The 19,226-nt window shown below is 45.6% G+C and overlaps 1 protein-coding gene across 1 annotated transcript in view; it reads right to left on the bottom strand.

The window, feature by feature from the left end:
- Positions 1-2,806: 2,806 nt before the first annotated feature.
- GYS2 (glycogen synthase 2) overlaps positions 2,807-19,226 on the bottom strand; it is a 48,786-nt gene continuing 32,366 nt past the window's right edge. Inside the window, exons 8-17 of the mRNA XM_053406983.1 lie at positions 18,555-18,675; positions 17,061-17,167; positions 13,527-13,586; positions 13,164-13,242; positions 11,954-12,067; positions 10,615-10,741; positions 9,137-9,232; positions 7,789-7,952; positions 5,068-5,148; positions 2,807-3,503 (exon numbers count right to left, since the gene is read on the bottom strand). Of these exons, the coding sequence (XP_053262958.1) occupies positions 3,282-3,503; positions 5,068-5,148; positions 7,789-7,952; positions 9,137-9,232; positions 10,615-10,741; positions 11,954-12,067; positions 13,164-13,242; positions 13,527-13,586; positions 17,061-17,167; positions 18,555-18,675 (1,171 nt within the window). The 3' untranslated portion in view covers positions 2,807-3,281. The remainder of the gene's footprint in view (positions 3,504-5,067; positions 5,149-7,788; positions 7,953-9,136; positions 9,233-10,614; positions 10,742-11,953; positions 12,068-13,163; positions 13,243-13,526; positions 13,587-17,060; positions 17,168-18,554; positions 18,676-19,226) is intronic.

Below are 19,226 nucleotides of genomic sequence, written 5' to 3'. Positions count from 1 at the left end.
TGTACAAAAATGCATTCTGGTAAGGAAAAAATGCTTGCAGAAATATGTGTTATGGTGGGGGGAGGAAATGTATGAATTTTCATGTGGACTGAATAATTTTTAAAAAAGAACTTAATGAGAAACGGATATCAAAATTGACAGATTTTCCCACCCCTTCCTTCAATGCTTCAGAATGTTTTCCCATTTCTGATACAGTGGCACCTCAGGTTACATACGCTTCACGTTACATTTGCTTCAGGTTACACACTCCGCTAACCCAGAAATAGTGCTTCAGGTTAAGAACTTTGCTTCGGGATAAGAACAGAAATCGGGCTCCGGCGGCGCGGCGGCAGCAGGAGGCCCCATTCGCTAAAGTGGTGCTTCAGGTTAAGAACAGTTTCAGGTTAAGAACGGACCTCTGGAATGAATTAAGTATTTAACCTGAGGTACCACTGTACTGTGGTCAGGCAAGTATCCTAAAACAGCAAATCACAGGGAGATAAGGTAGAAGGGTTCCCCCCCCCCGCTCCCATCTCCTGCATGTTCCCTTTGAGTTAACCATCCTTTCCCCACCCATTATACCCAAATCGACAAATCCCTGTTTAATAAGCCCTGTGCCCCTTCAAATGTTGCATGACTACAACTCCCATCGTGCCTTTCTGTCTGAGGCTGATGAGATCTACAACCTCTGCATTTGTTTTCTTCCCACCCTCTTCCCAAGCCCTTCCCCCCTCCTGCTCTGAATCTTCCCAGTGAATTGTAAACATAAATAGTTGAGTTTGGAGGATAAAACTGGCATCTACTGCCCTTTCCATAGACAGACCCCATAAACAAATCTACAACCGCATCAACTACGCCGCTGATCCTTTCGGTTCATTCAATTCTCACAGAAATCAGAAAGTAGTAATAGTTTGTGGTTTATTGTGGATGTGGACAAGTTCAGACGGGTGACATATTATGTCCAGGAACTGTATGCAAGCACTGAATAATAAGATGTTTTGAGGTCTGCTGGTTGACAGCAAATTATTCAAAGTAATTCTAGACTGGTTGTTTTAAAGGTGGCGGAAAATGACTGTTCTTTGGAATACAGGATAAGCAGCACGATTATAAGCAGGGACTCCCTCCCCCCCCAAAAAAAATTAGCTTAAATAAATTTCCGTTTACAGATCTCTAGCTGTGGAAGTGATTCTTCAAATATTTCTAGATCATGGTTCTAAGATGGAGAAGCTGTCGGAAAAGGACATATAGGGAATGCAGAAGAAAGGAAGTTTCTGCTTAAACATCTCTTGGGATCGGGTGCTTCAGTTCTGAGCCGTAGAATTGTAGAGGGGTACCCAATGGCCATCCAGTCTAACCCCTGGAATGCAGAAATCAGAGCTCAAAAATCCCTGACAGATGGCCATCCAAAGTCTGTCCAAAGAAGCAGAGTCTACCACTTTCCAAGGCAGTCCATTCCACTGTCAAACAGCTCTTACCATCATAAAGTTCTCCCTAACATTTACTCAGAATCTCCTTTCCTGTAATCTGAACCCACTGGTTTGGGTCCCGCCCTCTGGAGCAGCAGTCATTCACAAAAGTAAGCAATCAATTCTGAATTATTATAAGCGCTACCCCACCCACACTGTTGGGAGTAAAATATCTCTCATCCTATAACCCATTACATCAAAAGCAAGTAAGACAAAGACATGGGGCTGTATGCAACTAAGCCATACTCAGAGTAAACCCGTTGAAATCAATGAAATTAGCAAAGCACATTTATTCCAGTGGTTCTACTCTGAGTATGACTTAGCCGGATACAACCTGGTCTTGGGGAGCTGGGAAACAGCTAGTAAGTCATAATCTTTATGTTTAATAATGCTGTATGCTGGTATTTGCTTTTGATATTTTCAAGTTTTGCTTTATATTAATAGTCTCTCTCTCTCTGAGGGTATTGATTGTGCCTGTTAGACAAAACGTTTGGAGAGAAAGGCAAAAAGACTCACTTTTAGAAGCAGGTCTAAGCCAGCTACCAATTGTGAAAAGAATGTATTAGACGTACATAATGATGCTTAGATCTCTCTGACTTACAGATGAGAGTCTCAAAGTTCTTAAGGTAGTTCCACAACAGACAGAAAGCTGAGAATTTCTTCATTGCAAGAAGTCTGAAAACTGACCTTCAAAAGTGCTTGAGGTCTTCTCTGATAACAGGGACTAGTGCTCAAAAAGATATTTAAACCAGCTTTGGACTGATGGGGGAAGGTTGGGGTTTTTAATCTGTGAATGGCCCTTCCAAGGCATTTGGCTGACTAAGGCGAAGAACAAGATGTTCTCCGCTCCCCCAAATTCCATGTACAGGACCTGACCAAACTAGCAGTCAAATCTTACTTCAACCCCATCAATGAGACAGAAAGATAAATTTCGAAGGAGCAAACAAGGCCACACAGCTCTAGCCAAAGCTTTGCCCCTAATCCCTTTCTCTCTAGCAACTGCTGCTTCACTTTGCCCATGGACAGGGCCGGCTCTGTATCCACAGCTGAAGGAGGCAAACTGGATTTACTTGCAGTGCACCAAATTGAAAAATAGGAGCAGGCTGAGAAGCAGCTCTAAGAACAGTAGCTGTTCTTTCCCTGCCAAATTTGCAGGCAATAGGTGGCACTTTGATCCTCCTTCTTACTGCCAAGATATTAGGGTTAAAGGTAAAGGGTAAAGGGACCCCTGACCATTAGGTCTAGTCGTGGCCGACTCTGGGGTTGCGGTGCTCATCTCGCTTTATTGGCTGAGGGAGCCAGCGTACAGCATGACTAAGCCGCTTCTGGTGAACCAGAGCAGCGCACGGAAACGCCATTTACCTTTCCGCCACAGTGGTACCTATTTATCTACTTGCACTTTGACGTGCTTTAGAACTGCTAGGTTGGCAGGAGCAGGGACCCAGCAACGGGAGCTCACCCTGTCACGGGGATTTGAACCGCTGACCTTCTGATCGGCAAGTCCTAGGCTCTGTGGTTTAACCCACAGCACCACCCGCATCCATATTAGGGTTAGGGATTATAAAAAAAGCCAGCATACAGTCCTCGTTTTTGACACACACTTCTAAATTATTTCTTCTACTGCCAAAGGGGGGGAAAGAACAAGGGAAGGGGGAGATGCACCATCAGAACTATTTATAATGGAGAAAAGAGGGCAGAGGATTTGAGGTATTTCAGACATCTAGCTCCCACAGGAATCATCCACACTTCCCTTACATCAGGTCGTACCCAACTTTAAGGTAACATGTACAAGCAGGATTGGCAGCAACCGTTTGCCACAAGCAAGGGGTCGCTGCATCAGTTCCTATATTCTCCATGCTGCTTCTTTTTCCCATCCGGCACAGCGCTGAGGGAGAAAGGGGCCTTTATGTTCTGCCTGTCCCTCTCAGCCTCTTCGTCCTCATCGTATCTTTCGTCCTCCTCGTCCAGCTCTTCGTCGCTTTGGTGGGGGCTGTTGTGCTGAGAGACGGAGGGCGAGGGGGGCACCGATGGCGGGCGTGGGTACCGAAATCCTTCAGTCTGCAGGAGAAATGGAAGCGAGGGATAAATACTATGCAGGAAGGGCCCTTGATGTAAAAACGTGCCCTTCCTCCCCCTGACACCCAAAATATGTTTCATTAATTTAAAAATGTACACTGAGGTCCAGCTCCGAGGGCCTTCTGGTGGATCCCTCACTGTGAGAAGCGAGGTTACAGGGAACCAGGCAGAGGGCCTTCTCGGTGGTGGCACCCGCCCTGTGGAACACCCTTCCATCAGATGTCAAGGAAATAAACAACTACTGTACCTGACTTTTAGAAGACGTCTGAAGGCAGCCCTGTTTAGGGAAGTTTTTAATGTCTCATGTTTTATTGTGCTTTTAATTATGTTTGGAGCTGCCCAGAGTGGCTGGGGAAACTCAGCCAGATGGGCGGGATATAAATAATAAATTATTATTATTATTATTGAAACATCTGTTTCTCAGACCGATGGTGACATGTTCAGTGGTCATGTCTGACTTATGCCCCTTGAAGTATAACATGTAGGAGGAGTTTCTTTCCCCAGGGCTACAACAGTTTAACAAGAAGGTACAGCAACTCGGGATGTCAGTGGAACCTTTGTGATCGATGTCCCTACCATCTGCCAAGGCTATAATAAAAACTAGGTTGTGGGATATTGAAGACCAAGAACTAACAGTAGCAGCAGAGAAAACATGTTCGCCTCTTTATTTTCATCTTTCTTGGGCACATGAAACTAACCATAATTACCTTGAATTTCTGCTTAACCCTCAAGAAAGAAGGGCATTCTTGCTGGCCAGCTTTAATTCAAATCCTTCGAACCTCCTTTGCGGAAGGTTCCCAGGCAGGGTGGAAGGAGAAAGAACTTGCCCATGTGAAGAGCACCTGGTGGAAACCCTTACATACATGGTTTTCAATTATAAACTATATGCTGATCTCCGCCAGCAATTTCTAGATCAACTCTGTATCCCCAAATGGAAACCAGAGTCAGAGGTCATACATTTTCTATTACTGGGGAATGATCAGGAGCTCACCATGTTAGTGGCTAAATATCTCTTTTTTTTGTCATCGAAATACACTGCAGACGTCTGATCTCCCTGGAGACCAAGACGATAGACTGCTCTGCCTCCTTTCTTTTAGCAAATGTTTTGTGCCAATGGGGAAGTGGTAATTCTGTATTGATTTGTTTTGGATGTTGTATGTGAGGCCAATTTTTGAATTATGGTGCTGGAGGAGACGCTTGAGAGTCCCATGGACTGCAAGAAGATCAAACCTATCCATTCTTAAGGAAATCAGCCCTGAGTGCTCACTGGAAGGACAGATCCTGAAGCTGAAGCTCCCTGGAAAAGACCCTGATGTTGGGAAAGATGGAGGGCCCAAGGAGAAGGGGACGACAGAGAACGAGATGGTTGGACAGTGTTCTCGAAGCTACCAGCATGAGTTTGACCAAACTGCGGGAGGCAGTGGAAGACAGGAGTGCCTGGCTTGCTCTGGTCTATGGGGTCACAAAGAGTCGGACACGACTAAATGACTAAACAACAACACGTGAAGCCAATAAAGGTTTTACGGTACAATGTAGGAGGAGTTACCTTTGGTGGAGCATTTGGTTCCAGCACGAATTTTTCAGGAAATGTCCGACTAAGAGCCAAGTGCCTAGCGTGCATATAAAACTGTAAGGAAAGAGAAAGAGAGAGAGAGATGTAACTTAACGGTCCAGGCATTCACCCTCTCATGATCACAACTGCGCGAGAAGGTCCATGCCTTACCACGGTGTCCTTGTCACAACTCTATGACTTCTATGACTATGACTTCATGCACTCATTCACAGAATCGTAGAATTGTAGAGTTGGAAGGGACCCCATGGGTCATCTAGTCCAACCCCCTGCAATGCCGGAATCTCAACTAAAGCATCCATGACAGATGGCCATCCAACCTCTGCTTAGAAACCTCCAAGGAAGGAGAGTCCACCACCTTCTGGGGGTGTCCACTGTCAAACAGCTTGTGTCATGAGAAAGTTCTTCCTTTTTTTTAAAAAAAATAATTTTTATTAACAGGCCAATCACATCATATTGTTCAAATCACATTAGTTCCAAATTATACAGCCAAATTTTAAATTTTTTGGGGGGTACCCATATATCAAGCTCCACACGAGTCCAAAATTCCGGCTAAGTCCAGACTTCACTTATTTTACTGCATTAATTAATCAGTCCTATCCAGTTCAGTCCAGATAGTTCTTTATATATTTATATATTGTCGTACATTCCTTTCTTTGCGATCTCTGATGATTCTCATAAGCAGACTGAAAACTGGTTTCTCTGTGTGGGATTAGTCCAGGACAGCCCTGTTCAACACCTCCGTAAACAAAATTAATCTTCATTGTCTTTTATTTTTCCAGGCTAGCCGAATAAATCAAATAGATCAAGGGGCTCTGTCAGATCAAACTTCAGTTTCGTACTCCTTCTCTTTCCAGCATTCCTGATTCTCCTCCCCCATCTCTCTTTTCTTTTCTCCGGCAGCCTGTCATGGCAAGATGCCATTTTTTTACTGCGTCATAAAAATTCCTCAGCGTCCACCGATCTTATTTTCCACCTCCCACACAGTCTTAAACTTCTGCTTATGCTTTTTAAAAAAGACGCAACGATCTTGTTTCTTTCTGGAGTGGAGGGTTATTTTTGTCACATCATATAAAGAAAAAAAAAGAGTTTTTCCTCCACCCCCCCTTCGTTCCAAACATACAGTCTCTTGGTGTTGACATATCAAAAGATTTACTTATCCATCCGTCGCTTTCAGTCGCAGAGATCCATTATTCAGCAGCCTTATCTGTCGAGCTTTGCTTGATATATGTGCTTCAGCTTCATTTCCAATCATCTGTTTCCAATTGTAATTCCAGGCTGAAGCAACCAGCACGCGCTAATCGGAATCGGCGTCAGGAAGAGCTGACCTCACCGAGGGCTCGTGCCAAGTGTTCTGCACCCCCATCTCTCGGATCAGGGGGTGCATTGTGAACACCACTGGCCAGGCAGCACCCCACCACATCCTGGTGGGGAGGGAAGGCTACCTACTTCCCATAGCAGCCCCTAAACTACCTCATGTGGGTCAGAGAGATATTATTGTCGGCCATCTTCCAACGCGCCCCCTGGTGGTCCCCCGAGAAAGTTCTTCCTAATGTTTAGTTGGAATCTCCTTTCTTGTAACTTCAAGCTATTGGTTCAAGTCCTACCTTCCAGAGCAGGGAAAAATGGGCTTGCCCTGTCTTTCATGTGATGGGCCTTTAGATATTTGAAGATGCCTATCACATCTCCTCTCAGTCTCCTCTTTTCCAGGCTAAACACCCAACTCCCTCAACCGTTGCTCGTAAGGCTTGGTTTCCAGACCCTTGATCATCACGTATTGATGTAACAAATAATCCAAAGTGGGAGTTGGGAATCTTTTTCAGCCTGAGGGTTGTGCTCCCTTTATAAGCAATCTTCTGAGGGCGGGTGTGCGTGTCCACTAGTGGTGGGCAGGACCAGATGCAATATAACACCAGTCTTGAAAGACTCCCAGTACACTGGGTCCCAGTACGTTTCCGAGCACAATTCAAAGTGTTGGTGCTGACCTTTAAAGCCCTAAACGGCCTCGGCCCAGTATACCTGAAGGAGCATCTCCACCCCCATCGTTCTGCCCAGACACTGAGGTCCAGCGCCAAGGGCCTTCTGGTGGTTCCCTCGCTGCAAGAAGCCAAGTTACAGGGAACCAGGCAGAGGGCCTTCTTTGTAGTGGCGCCCGCCCTGAGGAACGCCCTCCCACCAGATGTCAAAGAGAAAAATAACTACCAAAATTTTAGAAGACATCTAAAGGCAGCCCTGTTTAGGGAAGCTTTTAATGTTTAATAGGTTATTGTATTGTATTTTAGTGTTTTGTTAGAAGCCACCCAGAGTGGCTGGGGAAACCCAGCCAGATGGGCGGGGTATAAATAATAAATTATTATTATTATTATTAAAAGCGGGCCTAGCAATGGATGTTGTTCTTGCCTTGCACATTAGGTTACTTCTCAGCCAAGAAGAAGTCAGAGATTAATACACAGAGACATGCCTCCATCTCCCAGTCAGGCATTGCAGTTCAAGGATACATTTCAGCAAGGCAAAAACCACCTGAGGAGAGGTAGAGCTGATGAAAGGTGTGGCCAGTGTTGGCGGTGTGGCCTGTGGAGAATCCTAAGGGCCAGATAAGAGAGGCCTGGAAGGCTGCATTCAGCCTCTAGGCCGAAGTTGCCCACCCCTGATCTCAAGCAACAGGGAGCGTGATACACATGCAATCGTTCAGTGTACCCTGCCTAGATATCGCCAGTCCAGCAAGTCCGAGAGCCTCTCCGTTCGGTTTCTCTGAACGATCCTTTGCCGACGTGACTGCTGGCAGAATCCATACAGGAACTGCGTCAGCTGGTTACAGGACTCATCTGGGGAGCGGAATCTCCTGTCCACAATGTAAATACCTGCAGGAGACAAACCCAGGTTGGAAAGAAAAGAGTTTGCAGCTGCTCTTTGGCCTTTGAAGTCTTCTGTTGCATCTGTCATTATGCATGATAATGACCTTTGCAAAATCCCGTCCCTCATCAAGTGGAGATGTTTGTGCTTTGCATAGCCAATCTGAACTTTCCTCTTCTCCCACTCTCTTTTTAAAGTGGAGAGGAACTTTGGAAGGTCCAAAATGTGGGATATATTCAGCCTCATATAACCAACCTCTAATTAATGCATGGAGGGGTTAAGACCATAGAGTACATTGTTCTGCCAGGCTTAGCTAAGTCACATCCCCTAACCTTGGGAGGAAGGACTACCAAACTTTTTGTTCTCCAACTTTCCTCCATCCTGCTATGATGTGAACCCTTCCAGTAACGATGTCTGAGCTAGAGGCTCGAAGCTTAGACCGTGTGGCTTCAGCAAACCATCTTTGTGTTTCTATGCAAATAATTTAGGAAATTAGCATTTTTGAAACTAAGTCACCCTGCCTATCTTTTCTTGCTGCTATATGGGAAAGCACATGAATCGGGCCTTTGAAGAGTTTGTAAGTAAACCATTTTTAACTCACCAAATGTGTGGTTTTTTTCTATACTAAGGGAAGTGGGAAACTTAGGAAATACAGTGGTACCTCCAGTGATGAACTTAATTCGTTCTGGAGGTCCATTCTTAACCCGAAACCGTTCGTAACATGAGGTGCGCTTTTGCTAATGGGGCCTCCCACTGCTGCCGTGCCACCGGCGCACGACTTCCGCTCACATCCTGGGGCAAAGTTTGCTACCAGGAGCACCTACTTCTGGGTTAGTGGAGCTTGTTACCCAAAGCATTCGTAAGGAGGAAGGTACATAACCCGAGGTTCCATTGTGCCTTAGAAGGGGATATTTTAAAGGCCTAACTGTCTATATTTCCGTGATTTACTTTGCTGCATGTTTTGTGATTTTAGATCTCTGCTAGGGCTCTCTCACCAAAGAGTGATTGCCCCAAACCTGGATCTAGGGACCAAAAGTCTGTAACCAAAATATTAACCAACAATGCAGCACAAAAGCCTGCAACCAAATCAGCCCAATCTCTCAAAGTTGGGAAAATGCATGTGGAAAATGCACTGTGCTGGCTAAAACCCCTAGCACATTAATAATCTGTTCCATGGCTGCAATGTCCTCACCGTAGGCAGCTGGGTCGGCCACATGCTCCTGCATGAAACAGCCAAATCCGGAGAGATTTGTGGTCACGCTGGGAATCCCCATGACGGTGCACTCAGCTGCCAAAAGACAAAGAAGGTTTAGCTATCACAGTGATGTGCAACTTTGCAGGGTCACACCAGAAGCAGGCTGCATTGAAACTGCTGCATTGAAATTTATTTATACCCCGCCCTCCCCGGCCAGAGCTGGGCTCAGGGCAGCTAACACCAGTAAAATCACAGTAAAAACATAATAGGGGAAAAAGAGAGGAGGGAAAAAACACAATTTAAAATACAGGTTAAAATGCAATTTAAAATGCAGCCTCATTTTAAAATAGCCGATAAATCAAGACCATAAGGGGAGGGAAACATAAGGATCAGACCGAGTCCAAAGCAAAGGCCAGGCGGAACAGCTCTGTCTTGCAGGCCCTGCGGAAAGATGTCAAGTCCCGCAGAGCCCTAGTCTCTTGTGACAGAGCATTCCACCATGTCGGGGCCAGTGCTGAAAAGGTCCTGGCCCTAGTTGAGACCAATCTAACCTCCTTGAGGCTTGGGACCTCCAAAATGTTGTCATTTGTGGACCCGTAAGGTCCTCCGCGGGGCATACCAGGAGAGGCGGTCCCGTAGGTATGTGGGTCCTAGGCTGCATAGGGCTTTAAAGGTCAAAACCAGCACCTTAAACCTGACCCTGTACACTACTGGGAGCCAGTGCAGTTGGTAAAACACTGGATGTGGAGATGGCTGAAATGACTGGCAGAATCCGTGACCAGGGAGAAGAACTGATGGAACAGGACTGGAAAAAGTTTAAGGACTATTTACAAAAATACTGCAAAATGTTTGAGTGTTAATATGATGTGGGAAGTGAAGGTAATAGGGCTTGTGGGATCTGGTTAAATGAAATGAAAAGAAGAATGTTAAAAAGGAGAAGGGGTTATGATCAGATTAATATTATGTCATAGTATTTAAGATGAGGAATGGGTTAAAATAATGAAAAAGTGGGACATAATAATTAGAAGAATATAATTTAAGCATGGTTTAAATAAGGGTTTGAATTTGCTGAATTTGATTGGAACAAAGAGGAATACAAAAAAGGGAGATGTGAGGAGGTCAGGACAGAGGGGTATGGAATTCTGTAAATTTTAAAAAGTGGATTTTTCTTTTTTCTTTTTTCCCCTGCTTTTCTTTTTTTTGCTATATATCTTTGTTTTTCTCTGTTTTTTTAAGTGAGCTTTATTCATGGCAATGATTTATCTGAAATGATGAATTTTTTGACTTGTAAAACCTTAATAAACATTTATTAAAAAATAAAATAAAACACTGGATGAATGTGATCACGCAGCAAGGACCCTGTAAGGAGCCTCGCCGTTGCATTCTGCACCTGCTGGAGTTTCTGGGTCAGCTTCAAGGGCAGCCCCACGTAGAGCAAGTTACAATAAAAGCCAGTGAGTCTGTCATTTGCTTACCGGGAGTGTAACCCCAGGGTTCATAGTAGGATGGGAATACCCCAAGATGGCAGCCTCTGACAAACTCTTCGTAGTCCATCGGCAATAAGGGACTCGTTGAAGAAAGGAATTCAGGGTGCAAGATCACCTGAATGAGAAGAAGAAAGCCCACATAAACATTGCCTTTAGAGGTGTAATTAAAAAAGTTTTCAAATCTAGCAGTCCCTTGCTATGTCCAGCAGAGAAACAACCCATATGAGCAGAGCCAGATTTACTTATGAGCTAAACAAGCTATAGCTTAGGGCCTCACTCTCTTGGGGGCCACCCAAAAAAATTAAAGGGGGAAAAACCTGGATGTACATTTCCAAAATATAAGATAAAAAACAAATAAAATAAAACCTACATACAACAACAGTGTTTTGTGTTGTGTAGGCTCCTATGATGTAAGTAATGGGCCCCGCCTGCTAGCCTGCTCCCTGAAATATCACTGGTTTGCTCATTTCTATATATAGGGTGCCTACATTCTGCATGTAATATACTTCTTCTTAATTGTATTTCACTATTAATATACTTCTTCTTAACTGTATTTCAGTTCAACAATTACTTTGTATTTTGTTATGTGCAAATGGCTTTAGATACCTATTTGGTCCATAAATTACCATATAGCATATATTCAACACAAAAACAAGCAGCAATTTGTTGTTGACAAAGAACAGCTGGACATAGAAAGGGCCCCATTACCTTCAGTAGCTTAGGGCCTCATCAAACCTAAATCCGGCCCTGCGACATGAGTGACAGCTGCTCTTCACACATAGGAACCAGGGGGTGAGCATAATTGATCTATGTGGGATGGTTGACCTTCCAGATTGGATTACTGCAATGTGCTCTGCATGGGGCTTTCCCATTGAAGACGACTTGGAAATTTCAATTGGTGCAAAATGCAAAATTACTGGCTAGTATTTAATTTAGAGCTCATATAACCCGTTTGTTCCTGGACTCAATTCACTAAATAAATAAGCCTGTTGCAGCAAAAACTGAAGACTCTTTTGGCATCCTAAGGATTCCTGGCTGGGGTTCAGTTTAGACCTCATATAGCCCCTGTTTTAAAACTGGCTGCCTTGGTTGCCATCTGGGGGTTTAAGGGTGGGAATGGCTGGTCTAGTTAAAAGGAACTCACGTAGCAGCAATAGTACTGGGAGAGAAAGATCAATGACCTGGCTTGGATTAGGACAGTGTCATGTTTTCCCTCCTGCCTTCTGAAAATAATGCATCTTTGTACTCTGTGTACCAGCTGTTCCAGGTTTTTTAAGGCAGAGGAGACAGGGAAATATATATATTTTTAAAGCCCTGAGAGTTGCACCTTGACTCGATCTGTCCGGTTGTTGAAAAGGCCAATGCGTCTAATGGTGCTGAGGATCGGGTCGGTGGAATCATCGATCATGTTGTGGGTTGTCACCGGTGGAAGTCCCTGTCGCTGCAACAGAACAAGATGTGCATTTGGGGACATGTTTCAAATAAACACACAAAAAAGGCAAGTTTGTAGCCAATGGGGTCTAAACACCAGCATAGCCTTTTTGAAGTGGCCCCACTTTATTTGGAACCTTCTGAATTCAGAAGGAAGTTGACCATCTCTGTGGTCACTTTTAGGAAACTCATTTCATGCTGTTTTAAGGTTTCAAGGGTGGGTTGTTGTTGTTGTTTTTAAAAAAGTTTCTATTTAGTTCTTATTTCGCTGTGTTTTTCTTTATTGTAAGCCACACAGCGGGCCTTAATGGGCCTTGGAAAGGGATAGGTTGTAGCCAACCAAGTTCTCCTCAGAGTAGTAGAAATTAATACTTCATTATAAAGGTAAAGGTAAAGGTACCCCTGCCCGTACGGGCCAGTCGTGTCCGACTCTAGGGTTGCGTGCTCATCTCACTCAAGAGGCCGTGAGCCGGCGCCGTCCGAGGACACTTCTGGGTCACGTGGCCAGCGTGACGAAGCTGCAGCTGGCGAGCCAGCACCAGTGCAGCACACGGAAACGCTGTTTACCTTCCCGCTATTTATCTACTTGCACTTAAGAGTGCTTTCGAACTGTTAGGTGGGCAGGAGCTGGGACCGAAAGACGGGAGCTCACCCCGCCGCAGGGATTCGAACCGCTGACCTTACGATCGGCAAGTCCTAGGCACTGAGGTTTTACCCACAGCGCCACCCGTGTCCCTTTAATAATAATAATAATAATAATAATAATAATAATAATAATAATAATATCTTTATTGTCAATACTTCATTATACAGAGTAGAAATTAATAGTTGTGCTCATTAACATCAATGGGTCTACTCTGAGTAGGCCTAGAACAGGATACAACCCATAGCATTTAAAGAAAATAAGCAACTTTTTAAAAAAGAATGGTTTAGCAAGGCTTGGCCTTTGGCTAAGAAACTAATGCCCACCCCTATTTATCTTCTATGCCAAGGAGCTCGAGAGCCAAATAATGAAATGATATTGATGGTATGTAAATTTACTATAGCTAGACCACAAGACAAATTTTATGCTTTCCATTAAATAATCAGAAAAAAGAGCCTCTAACCTGAGTTGAATAGATGGCCCGCTTTATGATGGTGAGGTCATCACGATCTATGATCTTGCTCATATCAGGGATTTCTCCTCTGTGGGTGCAACAGGGAAAATCTTTTTTTGTGAAAAGAAGGGAAGCATTTTCCAAAACAATCATTTAAAATTTCTGAAGCGGGAGCTCTCTCTGGCCCACAACACTGGGATTGTTTAACTAACCCAGAACTTCATACGCAAATACATAACTCTACAGTGAAATATGAGACACCTGAATCCATCTGTCATGGATGCTTTAGCTGAGATTCCTGCATTGCAGGGGCTTGGACTAGATGACCCCTGGGCCCCTTCCACCTCTATGATTCTGTGAATGAGAGCTCACCTTAATAGTGCATCATAGAGCTTTTTGCCAAATTTTTCCTTGAGCAAATGCGCAGTGTCCCTAAGGGAGAGAGAGAAAGAAAGAGATCATCATTAAAGACTTCCGATCCACTTTTCCCTGTGTGAATGTTTCCCATATGAATCATGTTGATCTCTGCTTCTTCTTTTTCCTGCCAGCCTCCCCCAACTTGGTGCCCTTCAGACGCTGGACTACAAAGCCACTTCTGAGCTCTAGAGGAGGTGGGGTTGCAGGCTTCACGCCCTCCCCACGTGCGCAGGGGCTGGCTCCCAGCCTCCGCGCCATTGAGGGAATCCTTGGCCGCATCATCTCCCTAGCCAGCCAATTGGCTGGCCTGGGAGAGAGGCGTGGTTTGCGCTATTTAACATGGGCATGGCCAAGGATCTCCCTCTTTTGCTGCCACAGCTCCTCCGGTTTCCCACCCTCCCGCCCTTTAGGTTTTCCTTCTGACCTTGCTATGGACTTCGGTTGGTCGCCGTTGAGGGGCCTGGTAGGAATTTTTCCACTTGGCAAATTGGCACCAGCCACTTGGTTTTTTCACCTACCTCGTAGCAAATCGTCACAACTTCCTGGGATTGGCGGTTAGGCATTGGTAAGGGTATTGTTATGTAGATGAAGGGGGGAGGAAGCGCCTTCACCTCCCTCGGATTGCGAAGGGTAGTCCAGTAAAGGATTCCGGGGGGTTTGGCCCTGTCCAAAGCCTATGGAGGTGAGGGCCTAAGGCATGCCCCCTAGCAGTGACCCCGGGGGAGTTCCTAGTTGATATGCATCAGCAGGTCTCCCCCTACTGGTGGTTAACCCTTCCCGGTCTTCAAGCAAACAGGCTGAAGTCGGATAGTTGGTAGGACCAATGCCTAAGCCAATACCGCTCATCACCTGTAACCAATAAAGTTGTGGCCATTTTTTAGCCCATTAACCTAAATACTTGTGTCACGTGTCTTTATTTCCACCAGGGGGAGGCAGGAACTCGCCATGCAACTCCCATCACCCCTGACCATTGGCCATATTGGCTGGGAGGAGGAATCTAACAACATTTGGAGGGCATTTGTGCGAGCAAAGTTGTGTTCCTCTGAGCACAGAAATGTTTGAAGGGCAGTAGTGCCTGGGTTTGGCTTCCTTTGCAAGGAAGAGAACACTAGAGATCTATGACATTTTTTGTGTGTTGCAATTTGTTGGGAACATGTGGCCCTCCAGATGTTGTTGGACTCAACTCCCATCAACCCAAGACAACATGGCCAATGGTCAAGGATGAGAGGAACTGTAGTCCAGCAAGGGACACAGGCTCCACATCCCTATTGTAATACTTGCTTTATTTACAAATGTGCCAATAGATCACAGGTGGAGGTAAGCAAACACGAGCACTCCTAGAAGGTCACAAATCCACTGTCTCCCAAATCACCTACTGCAAGGTATCTCGAGATCCTGCCAGCCTTCGGTTCACTCCCTGGACCTCTCTAAGGTGGCTGTGTCATGCTTTACAGAGGACAGTTCTCTACTCAAGGTCTAGTTTAAAGATAACAGACGATAAGAAGGAAAAACAGGAGAGGCTCTGAAGTCCCCCATCAACAGTGAGACCAGGGCAGCAGACTAAGAAGGCATACCGATCCACCTGGCTGCAGCTTTCCCTGCTGTGTTGACAGGTAAAGGTAAAGGTAAAGGGACCCCTGACCATTAGGTCCAGTCGTGGCCGACTCTGGGGTTGCGGCGCTCATCTTGCTTTATTGGCCGAGAGAGCCAGTTTACAGTTTCCGGGTCATGTGGCCAGCATGACTAAGCCGCTTCTGGCGAACCAGAGCAGCGCACAGAAACACCATTTACCTTCCCGCTGGAGTGGTACCTATTTATCTACTTGCACTTTGACATGCTTTCGAACTGCTAGGTTGGTAGGAGCAGGGACCGAGCAACGGGAGCTCACCCTGTTGCGGGGATTCGAACCGCTGACCTTCTGATCAGCAAGCCCTAGGCTCTGTGGTTTAACCCACAGTGCCACCCGCGTCCCTCTGTGTTGACAGGTATTGCTTTTCTATTTAATTTGAATAAGTATTTCTAAGCTTTTACGTGTGCATATAAAACTCACATGTGCATATGTGGCCCTGACCCCGCCATTCCAGAACTGCAGTTTCATCCCGCACATGGACATTAGCTGTGGGGCAGGGGAAGAAAATGTATTTCCTATTGCGGAGAGATCTCTGTATCTCTCCCGCTGAGGAAACACCGTACAACTGCAGCTCCCCAAGGAGATATTGGGCATAGGACACACGGTTTTGTGTTTCATTTGGAACACCTTTAAAAGAGAAGGATGTGGTTACTTTATCAGACCACAAGGTGGCAGTCTCTAAAACACCTAGTGCAAGTTGGATACATGGTCCAGAAATGGCAAGAGTTACTGTGATGCAGAAGCAAAACTGCCTCTTGCCAAATTCCTTCCTGTTTCGTTCTTTCTCTTAATTTTTTTTCTCCCTTTTAATTCTCCTCCTGCCAAAATTCCCCTTCCTGCCTAATGACTGCAGACACAGCGGGGTTCACCCTAGTTTTGCAAACTGCGCATCAGATCCAGGTCTTGAACCAGGTGTGTGGGCATTGACACAATTCAATAAGCGTAAGCTGGGAACCACAGCTTGAGCAAGCACTGGGTCAGCTGCCAGATATTTCATAGAATAAATTGGGTGGTGTGCAGCTATATTTTACTTAGAGCGGACCTCCTGAAATTAAAAGACCTAACTTGGTCAGGTTCACCCTTTTGGCAAACACGAAACCCACCAGCCGTTTCACACACCAGAATCAGTCGATCAATCAGTCATGGACTGTCATTAATCAACCAGTCAGTCATGGACTGTCATGGACCGGTTGGACACAGAGGGAGGAGCAGAGACAGCAGACTCTCCAAGTCTCCCTATTTTCTAGGGATGTCCCTGATTTAGAGAAGCCATCTTGGTTTCTGATTTGATCCCGGAATGTCCCACTTTTCCTTAGGACGTCCCCATTTTCATTGGAGAAATGTTGGGGGGTATGGAGTTATTCGACTCCTGAGCCATCTGAAGGCAATCCTGTATAGGGAAGTGGTTTTTTATAAAAAAAATGTTTAATGTTTTATTATGTCTTTATATTTATATATATTGGAAGCTGCCCAGAGTGGCTGGGCCAACCCAGTAAGATGTGTGGGGTATAAATAGTAAAATTATCATTATGGAATGGGACGTCCCTATTTTCACTGGAGAAATGTTGGAGAGTATGAGACAGGTGCGCCGGCAGAGTCTCAGATTGCTTGGAGGGGACCTGGGAGAGGAGGGGGCTTAGGCGACTGTCGGGAGGCGGGGACCTTCAGTCTCGGCTCCTGCTTCAAGTGGGCAGGACCTGCCAGAGATGAGTTGCTCTGCTCATTAGGCCTGACACTCCTGTGCAGATCCTGTTTTTGCTAATAAAGAGTTAACTTCAACTTGCTCTGTGTGATTTACTGCTGGCTCCCTCCTGTCATTAACTCTTTTGCCACGCCAAAAGAGAAAGAAAGAGGTTTACCATAGCTGCTTCCGGACTGCCTGGCCTTTCAGGGTTTCCACGTTGAAATTGTTGGTATTTGCTGGCATTATGAAGAACACCACGACGGTGACATCACTCCTGTGCACCTGAATGAAGAAAAGATGCCCATCTAAACAGGGAGAGATTTTTTGCAATGCCCTCCCCTATTGTTCATCTTGTTTGACCTTTAAAGACCTAAATGGTTTGGAACCATGTTATCCGAAAGACTGCTGACACCAGGGTTGGGAAACCAAGGGCCTCATTCCTAATTCAGACCAAGGGCCTCATTCCGTTCTGGTCAAGTTCCTAGGGGCCACATGACACTGTTTGCTGTTGCAAGGGGCCAAAGTGGGTGGAGCAAAGAATATTCATCCAGGCAAGCAAGAAGCATTGTCAGAGTTCAAAGACACATTCCAGCCAGGCAAAAACACTAATAGAGGATGTAAAGCAGAGCTGTTGAGGGGTGTGGCCTAGGAATAGGAGGTGTGGCCTAAGGATAGTCCCAATGCAAAAATCGGATGCTCTTCCATTGCACTATGAGTCTTCCCTTAGCCCATCCATATCAGATTTGACTATGTGTGTGCTGCATCTGAGACAGCCAAGTGGCAAAAACTGTGGAAATCCATTGCACTATACATATGGGAGTCTGTATTATACCCTTGTTGAGCTTTGCAAAGAGGCAGGACCCATAAAGTACATGCATGAAATCTCAGTGGCAGTCCCCAGCATCTCCTGTTAAAGTATTTGGTCATTCTCACATGCAATGTACCGTATTTTTCGCTCTATAGGACGCACGGGACCATAGGACGCACCAGACCATAGGAGGGGAAGAACAGGAAAAAAAAATTCTCCCCCTCTCTGCTCAGCGCCCCTTCAGTGAAGTGGCAGGAGAAACAGAGCCCCTTCCATTTCTCCTCCTGCTTCACTGAAAGGGTGCTGCGCAGAGAGGGAAAACTGCGCAGCGCCTTTGCAGCGAAGCGAAGCCTGGAGAGCAAGAGGGATCAGTGTGCACCGACCCCTCTCACTCTCCAGGCTTCAGGCGGCTATCCACAAGCCTTCGGAGCACAACGGGAACTCCTGCTGCGCTCCGAAGGCTTGTGGATAGCTGCCTGAAGCCCCCGGAGCGGAGCGGGACCTCCCACTGTGCTCCACGGGCTTCAGGCGGCTTCAGCGAAAGCAATGCGAAGCCTCCGGAGCGCGGAGGGAGCTCTCCTTCTGTGCTTTGGAGGCTTCGCGTTGCTATCGCTGAAGCCAAGGAGCCTGCATTCACTCCATAGGATGCACACACATTTCCCCTTAATTTTTGAAGGGGGAAAAGTGCGTCTTATAGAGCGAAAAATACGGTAGTTGCACTCTTCCATTGCCTCTGGACACAGACAGATGCCAACTCGATCCATCGTGCTCTGTCTATGGGACCCGGAGGACAGCTGCCAGTCAGAGCAGGCGAGGGAAACAGACTAAGGCGGCCTCATATGAATTTGCATTCTTTCTTACCCTCAAGAGGAAGTTCAATCTTGATAAGGCCTCTAAAAACATGTCGGCTCCTTTGTTTGAAAACTCGTATCTCCCAGCAATGAAGAAAAACAAAGTCCTTTCAAGGTTGAAATCAAGGTGTCTGAAAGCAAGGGCAAACAAACGTAAATTGGGTCAAGTGGTCGATCAGAGAGGGCTCATGGTAAACTGTGCTGCCGACTGAAGGTCACTGACACAGCAATAACGCTGCAGGTTTCCTGTTCTACCTCTCATCTACATGAATCTTGACTAGAACACACACAGCGATGGCACCAGTGTTGTGGAATGCCCTCCTGGCTGAAATATGAAAGCCACCATCTGCATTGGCATTCTGCCAGCTCTGGAAGACACACCTGTTTGGGCAAGCAGTCCCCTGAACTTGATGGGGTTTTTTAATTGCTTGTTTACTTATTAATTGTAATGCTTTTAAATGCCCTTACTTTATTGTGTATTATAAATATGGGTGCTTTTATAATTTGGATGGAACTGTTTCATTGTTTATTTAAAACTGTGCACTGCTTAGAAGCCATTAAAGCATGAAACTAGTCTGTTAATCAGATAATAATAGCCGTTGTTAACAATAAGAACATAAAGCCCAGATGAAGAAGAAAAGAAGAAGAGTTTGTATTTGATATCCCGCTCTATGTGGGACAA

Source organism: Podarcis raffonei, chromosome 10 (genome assembly GCF_027172205.1).
Source record: "Podarcis raffonei isolate rPodRaf1 chromosome 10, rPodRaf1.pri, whole genome shotgun sequence".
Taxonomy (NCBI): domain Eukaryota; kingdom Metazoa; phylum Chordata; class Lepidosauria; order Squamata; family Lacertidae; genus Podarcis; species Podarcis raffonei.
The sequence above is the reverse complement of the archived record's forward strand: the minus strand, read 5'-3'. Positions and strand labels throughout refer to the sequence as shown.